Genomic DNA, 13,380 nt, shown 5'->3' on the forward strand with positions numbered 1-13,380 from the left:
TCTAATTTTATCTAACCCATTACAAGCCACTTTCCAGAATTCAATGTGAGGTATCATAAGAGTCTCCAATAACTTACTAAAACACTGATATTTAATTTAAGTCGGTAAAAATCCTCAAATATACCATATCTCAAATCAAGTATCAAGTTTTCGAAATATGGATCGAGTCCAAATCCTCACCTCTGCCAAAATTGATAAAGAAATCAGTATGGTTCAAATGCCTCTGCATTTATATGTATCTAAAGTTTTATTCATTTTTATATTGATATTGATTTACTGTTGATTAGGTTAATTGATATCATATTAAAAGAATATATATCTCTCAGTTAAAAAGGTATACCTATCCAGGTTCGGTCGAGGTAGATAGAGACGAAAGATGGAGGTATTGTAAAATAGTCCACAAAAGAATACAGCTCCAACATAAAAAAGAATTTATCACTGGCAGCGATGAACTGAAAGTTAAAAATCAAAATTACAATTACTAAAAGTTTATATGTACTGAGTCAGTCCAAGCCAAAGCAACCGCACCACTTAAATACATGCTTCTTATTTCTATTTTTTTTTACATGATGTAGATATTGCTTAGGGATAAAATTCCTGAAAATTTGAGATCAATTTGTGGATTAATTCCAGAGATATAGGACACTAAAGTTAGCAAAACTAATGTATTTTCTTAAAAAAGGGCCCCAAATTTGACTATACTCTCACTTCAAGATCAATACTTCTTTTTCAAATGTTATGCAATTATTTTTCTAAAATTCATTTGTAGAATACATGAAGCATATTAAACTAGGCATTTTAGATATATAACCTATCAAAAAATAGCTTGCAGTAATTTTTAATACAAATTTTCGTGCTAATTTGAAGTAAATGGTGGAGCAAGGTAGAAAATAAAACACCATGGTAAAAATCAAATGGGAAATGTAACGGGTTAAACACATATACGTAAGAAAAAACATTTATATTATTTTATTAATAACATTTGACACAAAGTAATTTATCGTTAACATAAAAATCATAAACCTTTTTTATTCTCGTATAACGTATTTTGTTCAAGTTTACCAAATTTAAATTTATATATATCTCTGAACTTAATTGACTAAACAATGTGAAATTTTAACATTTGTTGAAGCTATAAACTAATAATATACTTTTAAAAAATGGACTAATTATGAGATATTTTTATAAAAAAAATTATTTCTTGCTAATGTTTGAGTGTTTAATTACCAAAGCCGATTTTTTTATTTAATCATGAATAAGTACCCTACCATTTTGAAATATAGTGAATATGTGTAATATACATAAGGTAATTTTAACTTCTGCTTTACTCCGCCACATACTTAAAATTAGTCTAAAACATGTTTGTTAGAATTGACAACAAGCTATTTTTTAGGGGTTATTTTACTACAATACTTCATTTAGAATAAATGTATTTACATTTATGATACTAATATGCTTTAACTAATTGACACACAAATTTAATTATAATTTGTATAAAAATCAAACTAGATATTGATGTTTAAGTGAGAATGTAGTCAAATTTTGCCTCGTTTTTTTTTTGTTTTTTTTTGTGAAGATTATTTATTTTTGTTAACTTTAGAGATCCATTTGTCTAGAAATAATGAACTTAATAACCTTGAAATAATTTTCAGTATTTTTTTACCTATGTAGGATCTACATGCTGTAAAAAAATATCAACAATTTCTAGGATATGTGGTTATGAATTTGGAAATTTTTGGACGTTTTGGCATGGAATGACCATATTAAGAATACCGTAGACAATTAAAAAACATCACTAAAAAATAAAATAAAAATTAATTAAACCTTGATCAATGTTGATATTGTAATCTACCGACATAATTTTTAAAGAATCTATAAATTGTTTTTATTTCTTACAAATAATACCCCTTAAGATGCAAGATAGAAACTTACCTTATAGAAAATTATGATTAATAATTAATATATGACAAAATATTTGTGGCAATATCATAATATTATATTAGGATGAGAAGAAAAATCAGGAGAACGCTCGATTTTTAGCATTATATAAATATATATTTGAAAATTATTTTCCAACTAGTTGATGAAATGGACTCATAATCACTTCTATAAGTATACTTATGTCAAAACTCATCACTAATTGCAGGACAGGGTATTCCAAATTTTCTACAAGTTCGATGATGGATCGTCCATTGATGTAATTTTAACTTTTTATATAAATTATAACTGTTCGACATCTTATATGCTTTAAATCCTTGTATATCCAATTTTGCAAAACTATTTTACTCATATATTGAGTTAGAACGTAAATCTCATCGTGATGCTCGATCACTTTTTTGAAATGCTGATGCAATAGTCTCTAGGTGTAAAAATGTGTATTTGGTACTATAAGAAAAAACTTGGAAAATTAGAAGTGGTAATTTTTGTTAAAAGAAATGTATCGGCATTGACTTAGCACCTGTTCTTTCTAATGATATCAAAAACAAATTTTTAGACTATTCCTAGTAGCGTTTAAAAAAAACAAAAAAAAACAAGGATTAGGATGATATTCATATTATAAATTATCATATGACTCCTAGACAATATGTTGGAAATTTAAATTGATATAAATTAATAAAAGTATATTTATATCCATATAAGTAGACTTCTTATGTTTTTTCTTGGCAAGAGGCTAGACTTTATTCACACTTTTAGTTTTAGGTGTTCAATGATAACCTTCCATAAAACATAATAGTGTGGTCATAAACATAAATATATATATATATAAACAAAACAAAAGTTGGGCTAAAATGATTCAATAAGAACAACATGTGTATAACGTATATAATTTTGTTCCTTTGTCTTGTAACGAAGCTGGGTAATTGTTAATGTTTACTAATTTATCTAAATCTCTAGCATGTTTATAGGAGTTAATTGCATATTCTCCACGACAAACTTTATTCATTCTTTTGATCATCATTTCATATTCAGAACAAACATCAGCGCCGTAATTACTATTTTACGAGTGCCCTCAATTATATTTATAACTGCACTGTCTACGAATTATTCTTCCAAATGACGATGGTTCAGACTCGAAAGGCCCTTGTTCTTCAGTTCTCTGACGTGTGGGTCGAATGGAATAAATAAAGCCTTATGGTCAGAGATTTGAGTGTTCAAGACTTTGTATGTTTTAAGAGAACTTGTCTGAAAGCCTTTAAAAATTAATAAATCTATCCTCGAGGATATAGGCTTTGAGTATCTGTCCAACAAGAAAAAAGTATGACCTAAGTCCACTTTAAGACTTGCTGCGTAGTGAAATTTAAATGTCCTTGTTATAGATGTTGCGTGTGGGCGAGAGTGTATTTCCCTCTGATTGGAATCCCTATCTATTTTCATCGTTATTTTGAAATCTCCTGTGATCAGAATTGGTCTATTCGATATTAATCTTAGAACCTTTCTGTTATAAAATTATGGGGCATAGTAAATGGGCCCGTATAAAGCAATTATGTCGATAAAATTGACCTCTAATTTTACACTCTGCTTTATTAGATTTCCTTCGGTCAACTTTTATTAGTTTGTTAGGGATGTGTAAATTGTCGATATCTTGACAACTCTGATTAATGACATACCTGCTGACAGAGATCACTATCAAAACTACCATAGAACTCCTTACTCGCTAATTTGTTTGAACTTTCAAAATAAGGAGAAATAATTTATAAGGGTGCTACTATATTATGAGCTATCAGCATATAATTTTAAAAATACCCCTACTCACGAAAATTTGGACAACTTTCACATATCTAGACTGTATATTGAATAACTTCAGAATGTATTTATAAAATTGGAACTGGCTTTGAGTTAAATGTTGTGTGGTAAACAAGAGCGAAATTTCAAAATTACATACATAATTCATGCACTGAATCAAATTAAGTCATGAAATTTAAAACTTAAATATTTCTCGCAATAGTTATAATTTCATTCAGATCTGTTAAATTGATTGTCAACGATTTTTCGAATTTTAGTGGAATAACACGTATACAATTTGTTCGTCGTTTCACATAATTAACATTGTTACTTGAATTTAAAGGCTGTATTCATGAAAATAGCATATTTATATTGTAATATTCATGGCAACCACAAAAGCCATAATATAAAAAGTACTCTTGTATATTTTGAATGACATTTTTTGCATTAATGACTTAAGTAGGTTCAAACTGCTGATGAAAATCATGTGCATTTTGGCATCGTTAAAAATAAGCACACTGCAAATCAGCAAAATTAACCTCGAAATTTGAAGAATGTTTTGGAAGAAAGCAGCTTAGCTGTTATGAGCATCTTCAATCAGCTGTGACACTGGAGGAAGGTAGAAGGGCATAAACAAGGACACTGGCACGAGTTACTTTGATGTTGATCCTCAATTTTACTCTAAGTCCAACAAATCCTCAAAGTTATTCACTTTTTTCTAATATCATTGAATGTAGTTGGAGAAGAATTCAATACTCAGATGTATTTTTTTCTCTTTTTCTTTTTAGAGCTAATATGAATTTGTTCAGTCCAAGATCGTAATTGTTACATTATTTAAAATTCAAACATTGTTATTATAAATTAGAAGTATGATCAAAGTATTTTAAAAATGAATAAAAAACAATATTATACAGATTATATTCTGAGTGCGTGAAGTTGATAAACCTTCAAGAGCGAAGTAAAATGGGAAGTTGAAGGAAATTCAGGGGTGAGATCTTTGGGGGTCGTTCTTGAATTGGCCAATTGATGTTAATCGAATTTGTTAAAAAAACTCAACCCCAGTTTTAATCTTAGGATTGAAATTGATCGGTTCGTTATAGTCCAGCATTAGAAGAACATACTTCATGATGGAGCTCAATAACCTTGACATCAGCTTCCAGAAACCGTAGAATCTCATCGCAGTTTTAGAAAAACTTTTGGGGGCCATGTTAATTTTTTCTTCAAAGGTGGTGTGAGCATATTCATTAAAATTCGTTTTCAAACGGAAGGTCCATAAGTCTAAATTGCTTCTCAGTCTGAACAACTATAAAAAATTTATAGAATTGTATAACAAATCAATGTTTTTCAGGCCTTACCCCCACATTGCCGTCAGAATATACAGACGAGAGTTTGCCAATTATGGCCGTCTCGAGCTCGAAAGAAACTTGCACTGTTGTATTCGTTAATCCGCACTAACTTTTTCAAAAAATGGGATGTATCCAGGATATTTATTTAGTATTGGTCATACAAACTTGTCACCTTTCTGACAATTCCAAACATTCTCTCACAGTTTAGGTGTATACTGTAGACCCTAATTTCATTAACCGATATACCTAGGAGTATTGAATTGATGAAGAATTTTGACGCAAGGAAGAGGGGCTTCTAGGCATAGGGCAATAAGGAAATTACTTTTGTTTTGCTTTTATTAACAATAAGACCCGAACGTTCTGTAAATTTATCTAATACCAGAAACACTCCCCTTATCTTTACAAGTAGGGATTCCCGTCCTCTAAGCAGTAAACTGTTAGATCGTTTGCGTATAACATTAACAACCAGGCTGAACGATACTTGAGGAACCCTTTAAGTGTACTACCAATATGTTTACTACAATCAGAAAAAGAGATGGAGAAGGAAAATCTCCCTGTTTGCAACCCTGCATGATCCGAGAAGAATATATCTTCTCTGGTGACTCCTGTCTCTTTGATGAAAGTCTCAGAATCTTTGCTATCATGTTAATGAACTCAAATGAGCAGCTGTATCCCTAGGGATGTCGGAATTGTTGAAAAAGAACGAATTTGATTGGTTAAAAGAGATTATATAAAAAAAAGGAACAAAACAGGTTGGTACATTTGAATCTTCTAAACAAATTTTCCTCAGTATTGTAATAATCATCAGCAAAGCAACTTCCCGTTACTGCTCTCTCACGTGCATCATCATCATGCCGAAAAAAACTTGCCTTTTTTTATGGGTTTCTAACAACGGAGGTACTGATGGTGGAGATATGATTTGGAAAGCAAAAGTATATCTTGCCATGTTTGCAGTTTCTTGTACCCATCTCGTTCTTAATGGCAAGTAATCCACCACTCCATAATCTCCCATCACATCAACAACTAAAAAGTCTTAAAGAAGAACAACATTCAAAGAGACTAAAGAGAATTAAACTGTTCATCATCCAATTTGGACGTATCAAAGTTATTTGTGTCGTGTAACATCCATTTAAATGTTCTGGATCATGCCAAAGAGAGTATTTACTGGTATAAGAAATTCCCCTCCCTCCATCACCAATTATAACAAGGTAGGAAACTTGGTTAAAAGTAGTGGAGTACTACTAACATCGCTTTGACGTCTTCAGAGAATATTTAAACAGCCTTGATGATGATTTGGCAGCAAATAGAAGAGCACAAGAAGTAATTAATAATGATTCCTTAAGAGAAGAAGTCGTATTGATACAAGAAAATTTTCGTCAAATACCTTTGGCAGTAACTGCGCTTGAGGAAAGATTGCCTCTTCTTACCAGCCTTACCATAGTAGAAAATCTGACTCAAGATTTGAAGGAAGAGTCATTCAAGACCAAGTTAAAAGAAGTGCTTCAAAAGAGGCCTGTCTACACAAAACTAAAGCAACTCTCAACAAATGACAACCTTACGAAAAGGAGGTCCAAACTAATTACTAAGAAATTGAGGGAATAGTTGATCATGAAATGGAAGGAATGATCTGTTATCATTTAATTGTCACCACGTAAATATTAAGAATAGTTCTGTTACTTTATTACCTCATTTCTATTCTTTAGATTTCGTATCAAAGTTATCTATTCATCCTTTATGGTCAGTGGTCACTAAGAAGTTATGAGTACACTTTCTGTAATGATGGGGTTTATGTTCTCTAACTAACAATATATTATGTCTTTCATAAATTTACAAAATATAATATACATTTATAAAGTTATTTATAGGGAAGTTATATATTAATAATATACAACAATCCATCTTCCTTCATGTGTAAATAAATAAATAATTTAAGTATAAGATATATTCTAAACGATACTCTATTAATTGGGTTGGAATCAATTTTTTCCTAGAACTCTTGATCCAGCGACAGATACAAATGCACCATTGTCATATGTAAGTGTTATATTTTTGAAGTAATTTTTATGGACATTCAACACATCTATGGGTAATTCATTCAGTTCAAATTTTTTTAATAGAGTGGATCGAAATAGAGCTTACTTTTAGACACCCGTATACTCATGCATAGTTACCACATCTTGTGCATTTGACGCTTTTTGGAAGGCAAACTTTCCCATTCTTTTGAGGAAATTGGAAACCACACTGTCTACACAATCTTTCTTGGCTCTTGTTCCACAATCTCCTACCGCTTAGACTTCTTCGATATATATTGAATCAACATGATTATCTCATTTTCAGAAATTGGGGAGTCCAACCCCGAGGTCTCTACTCCATCTGCTTCGACAAAGACCGTAATGGTCCAGGTCAACATCAGTGAGCGTTTTTCCGTCTCTTCTCCATCCTAGGCAAAAATGGGAAGCACTCTGCTCTTGACAGTCTCTACATTTCTATAACTTTGAGTATAAAAAAATTATTTCTCTCCAAATAGATGAAGGATTTTTAATAATAAACCCATTTTTTAATGTTAAAGTAGATATTTTTCTCAAAGTTTGTACATTTTTTTTTTCAAGGCAGAAAAGGGTGGAAAACAATTTATATTATTTTTTAACAGCTCCAATTTAGATCTAATTGAATGTAGTTGGAAAGGAAGCTCATTACTAAGGAGTTAAAAATTAATGACAACAGCCGAGGAATCAAATATTCATTCTTTAAGTTATCAAATCCAAAAAAGCGAGCCAGCTAAAAAAATACACACGATTTACATAACTAGTTCAAACAATACGAAAGTGTAGGTACCTTTCAATGTCGAAATCCTTTTTATTATCTCTTTTATAAAAATAACCAATCATATCTAAGCAAGTGATAATAATAAAAGCCACAAAAACTGATACATTAAAACTACTTCATGGGGTTTATTGGACTAACTAAAATGATGTAGCACTGTTTTGTGAGAAAATTCGTTTTATAAACTTTAGTCCGAATAATTATATATTCATCAAACTAACTACTTTTAAGACAATAAGAATGATTTGAATTGATCTTTTTCGCTGAACATCTGAATATATTGATATTAGTTCCTCTCTTATTTTCATTGAATTCATATCTGTTTATGGCATGGGGATATCCGTAATATTCAGGGATGTAATCTCTTTAGAAAAGGTTCGTGTACCTTATTCGGTAGATGTCATCTCCTTTAATGGAAGAATCATTCATTATGCATATGTCCTTTAACATTCAAATTGGTTCCTTCATCCTCCATTGTTTAAAATACATAGATCATATATGGAATAATTGTATACTTCTAAAAGAACTCAGGATATGTTCAATTAATATAATTAATACTGGAATAAAATGTACAATGAGGAAGAAAGAGACTTATTATACTTCATCTACAGCTTTTTCATTAAAACTTCCTCCAAGGTCTACTCTATTTTCTCTTTTAATATTCTTAGAAAACTCTTTCATCGATTTCAGTCCTCCAGTGTCATTGATGTACATAACAAACAAAAGTATCATATCTATGAAACTGAATCAATTAATATGGTTAAATTATTCATGCTTATTAAAACCCATTAAACCATGCTTCGAAATCCCTAACTGATTACTTATGAGTCTCAACTGAATATATGGTCCGCTTTTTTTTATTTTTAAAAAATAGTTATATCTATATCAGCAAAGCCGTAATGAATGTTAAACTATCTATTATGTATATACATGAATAGCACAGGGGATAAATTAGGTTGGCGGGATTTTGTACATATGAATTAAAGCTAATAATTGAATTTATCTTCCATTCAATGACGGGAGATTCAAGTTTCCTCTTCAGAGGACTTCAGGTCTCTATATTATGTTACGCCCTCGGCATTTGAAAATGACAATGCCTAATTTAGAAGGTGAGACGCATGTACTATGTGATCTACATAGAAGACGATTGAGTCTCCCTAAAAACTTGGAGAGGAGAATCAAGTCATCGTTGAGAAAAATAAATGACGGAAGACAATTCACAGTCGAATTACAGATTTCTCTTAATTTTATTTTGCTCTCGAGGCCTTGTAAGGAATGTGTTAAGATATTCAAGGACATAGTCCATGCGTTTATGGATTGCCCGTCTTTTTCTAAAGCAATGTGTAAAATTAAATGTAAAAGGTCTGATGGGTGGAGATGAAAAGTTTCAGAAAGCGATTATCCTGTTTGGACTTTCACGAAGGAAAAAAGAAACTTGATCAGAAACCAAAGCAATTGACTTTGCTCTGCTATACTCAAAAGCTTTTATTGCAAAACAGGCTGACATCATATGAACCGATTGTTGTGGCAGAAGTGAGGTGTATAATTTTGGTCGCATTTGCAAGATATGTGGCCTTATTGCAGAAAATTCCAAACATAGGAACGGATAAATGGTCGACAGCATCAAAAGTGATCAAGTTTATTCCACTTATAGGATCAAACAGCGGAAGAGTTTTAACGAAATATTCAAGAATTTTATAAAAAGATTGTCATAGTATCATATTTTATCGCTTTAATATTATGTATTGCACATAATTTGGATATTTTACTTCGTTTTAGTATATTTTTTCTGCATTTATATTTATAGTAGATATGGTTCAATCCCAGGGCACCAAATTTAAACTGCATTTTTTTTGTTTTTTTTATATATCTCTACATAATTATCCTAGACTTTATTATTATTATATTTTATTTTTTGTTTATATATATAATAATATGAATGAATTGAATAAAAAAAAGTTATTTTCGAGCGCATAATCCAAAATGATCTCAGTTTTTCTCTCAGTCTAATTCTGAAATATCTATTTTTTTATTCTTTTTTTTTTAATTTAGACATAAAAAAAAGAAAAGAAGAAGAACCGAGGTCTAATTTTAAACTATAATGTTTATTTATATTATTATTATGCAATTCCTCTAGGTATTTTATTAAATTATTAACTGCAGTCAAAATGTAATAGTTAATAAAAAAAGACCACAAAAAAAACTTATGTAAAAGTGTTCGTATTGATTCTGTATCTTGTTCACAATACGACATATTCCATTTTTTAGGCTGAAAAAATAATGAAAAAAATATTCTTCTTTAGACAGTTACAACTTATTCATAATATATAGTGATGAGGAATATCAAAGCTTATATTATAGAAAAATATTTAATGTTTAATTTAAAAAAAGGATAATTAAAAAAATTGTATCTCCATTGATTTTTGTTCGATTTTGCATTTTTTAAGTGATCCTCTTTTTATGGGGGTATACTAGCAAATAGGTAACATTGTCATAATATTGTTTACGATTTCAATGTCAAACGCCGTAATCAATAATAATAAGTAAGACTATATAATACCTCATTTTGAATACATTCAAATAGAAAGTTGAATAATTATTAATTATAATTGAAATATGAAAATTATCTACTCATCGTGAATGGATCTTTTCATGGTTTCATTCCTGGTAGCTCATTCCCAAGGAAGGAATCCACCCTATGCCCTTATGAGGTTTGGTAGTTTTTCTCAGATTAATTATCATCATGTTGTTAATTAAACATATTTTTTTTTATATTTCACATCCAGATCCTTATGTCTGAATTGGGATGAAATTAATCCAAGGAAAATTACCAAACCTCATAAGGGAATAAAGTGGACTCTTAAAAACTTGATTTATATTCGTCATTTTTGAATCTTGATTAGAGTTTACAGACGAACTCATTTTTATTAGTGGATAGATTTATTAAATACTTATAATTAGTGATTAGAGAAGAAGAATAGTATTTTCAGTGAGCTGTGATTGTAAATAAGTTTATACTTAGAGAGAAGTGGATTAGAAAAATCACTTAGAATCATCTTCACAGCCTTACATTCTGCTTAAAAGGGTTGTTTGTTTGATATTTCATAGCAGGAAAAGTAGAATGAATCCCCCGGCAAAATAATATCTGGATGTATTCAAAAAAGTTATGGCAATAAAATCAATAGAAAGTAAAACTATTTGAAATTACAACAATTGAAGGAGATTGTATTCCTAAGGGAATAAGATAAGCTGGTCAAAAATAACTCTGTAAAATTTTACAAAACGGGACACATTGATCGGAGTCGTTCTAAGCAATATGTGAAATGACAAGATCACGTAAAGCCTTTAGAGTTCAGAATATCTAATATCAAGTTGGCAGACTCAAGGGAAAATGTCGGTAATAAGGTTGTTCTGATAGCTTGGATTCAGTTGAGATTACTGGTAACTCAATTAATATAATTAAGCTTCTGGAGTTGAAAAGCACGTCTTGGGGTGAAAAAATGATCAGAAGATTATTAATTCCCCACTCGATGAAGATATGGTGAAACAAACGTTACAGATCAGCCTGGGAGAGTTTCTATAAATGAAACAACACATGTAGCGACTATGAGGGAATAAGTTGGCTCAATCTCTTCAAAAGGTACGAGTCTGGGTGAAGGAGGGAAAAATTACAGAAGCTCCTGAACTGCAAATTGAGTTAGAGAGGATTTGGTCTCAACGCACTTGCTCTCAATTAGCCGAGAAAAAGAGATAAGCCAGATAATTCTCCGCCTTCAGAAAAGGAATAACATCTCCTTACCAATTAAAGTGATCCAAATCTTCATGATCGTCTTATGTAACAATCAGCTTTCTACTTTATAACAACAGTTCTTTTTCTTCTTCTTCTTATGTGCTTATGAGAGTTGCTGTTCCATTTCTTAACCAGCGATACAGTCAGACTAAAGTCACTGAAAATATGGTCATTGAAAATATACTTTCGTCAGATATGAGAGGGGACAAGGATCGCTTGTCCTGCCATCCTTTGATGAAATAAGTAGTATCACTTAATCCAGATGTTAAGGAGATCAAACCTAAAGTATCCCATCAAGTAAAGATGAGTGCTCTTTCTGTCCTCCAAAAAAGTTTAACAATTTTTTTACAATTTCGTATTCAAGTAGAGGAATTATTTCCATGAATTCTTAATTTCATGAAAAACCCCATAAAAACCAAATCTTACTCAATTATGAGAGACTACCATAAAATTATAATATCCAATGAAAAGGCTAAATTTTCACTAATTGATTCTTACGGTAAAAACGTAAGGAGTCAAGCATTATTCCGGACCATTATAAATAATTGCAAAGGTAATAATTTACCAATCTTACTCCTTAGAGAACTTTAATTTAACTTACAAAGTATCGTCAATTCCTATCAAAATATTCAAAAATCTTGATAAACTTATTTTTTAAATTAAACTTGATTGACTTACCAACCTCTTTTATCCCCACTGATTGTGTCTCACCGAGAAGGGGCCAAGCATTCAAAAATTAATTTGGGACTAACGTCTAAAGGATCTATAAAAATACAAAAAATGTCTTCTGTCGTGCTGAATCACTGTCAAATTAAAATATGGTAGTCGTGAGTTTTGTATTTGAAACTTATTTAAGGCCCCGTCAAATCCCTTAGTAGTTGAGAGACGATGAAAAATACATTAATAAAATGAAAACTAAAGTATCAACTATGTTTAATTAGAAACTTTTTTAAAGAAAGTTATGTTTTTCCCTTAAACACGCAATACATCGTACTACTGGAGGTTGCATTAGTAAAAAAAAGAAGTAATTTATTATTTTACTGATTGTTTGGAATGTACCTTGAAAATGACTCGCTATAGGTTATCAACAAATTATAACGTCTGAGATTTATAAATCCTTCAAGATTGCAGAGATCGCCTATTTAAAACCAGAGGGTTAAAATAAAAAATAAGAATAATCTCATTCAAAGGATTAAAAATCTTACTTCGAAAAATATTTACTCAGTCTCGATAATAAAAAGAATAGAGTATGTGTGGGGAAGTTCAGATATTAAAAAGGAAATGGAAGAAGCATTTCTTAGAACCTTCCAGATGACAGTTGGTGGGATCAGAAGTCGTTTTCCTTTAAGGACCATAACTTCTATATTCTATAAGGAGATAATATTGCAATACATGAGGAAAAACTTCAAAAAAACAAGGCCTCAGCGCCAGATGGGATTGGAGGAAAGATATATACGATATACAAGAAAAAGAGCGTCCGATAGCTTTATAAAATTGGAAACTTTAAGGATAGAAAGGCAGACACTATTACAAAGGACAAATTATTCTGATCACCAAACAGAGAAATGGTTTGAACTTTGATAATTGGAGGCCGATCACTACATTAATTAAATTAATATTACAGAATTTTTTTTAGGGGGATTGTAGTTCAGATTGAACCTATTCTAAATGAAAAGATTGGCTTGGAGCAAAAAGGGT

At 30.7% G+C, this 13,380-nt stretch overlaps 1 protein-coding gene across 50 annotated transcripts in view; it reads right to left on the minus strand.

Annotated features, from left to right (window-relative positions):
* Positions 1 to 13,380, minus strand: part of slo (calcium-activated potassium channel slo) — a 291,323-nt gene that overhangs the window by 218,648 nt on the left and 59,295 nt on the right. For all 50 annotated transcript variants that reach the window (XM_071892349.1, XM_071892327.1, XM_071892328.1 and 47 more), the window contains one exon: positions 341 to 452. In XM_071892349.1, coding sequence (XP_071748450.1) covers positions 341 to 452 — 112 coding nt within the window. The remainder of the gene's footprint in view (positions 1 to 340; positions 453 to 13,380) is intronic.

This window comes from Lepeophtheirus salmonis, chromosome 12, assembly GCF_016086655.4.
Source record: "Lepeophtheirus salmonis chromosome 12, UVic_Lsal_1.4, whole genome shotgun sequence".
Taxonomy (NCBI): domain Eukaryota; kingdom Metazoa; phylum Arthropoda; class Copepoda; order Siphonostomatoida; family Caligidae; genus Lepeophtheirus; species Lepeophtheirus salmonis.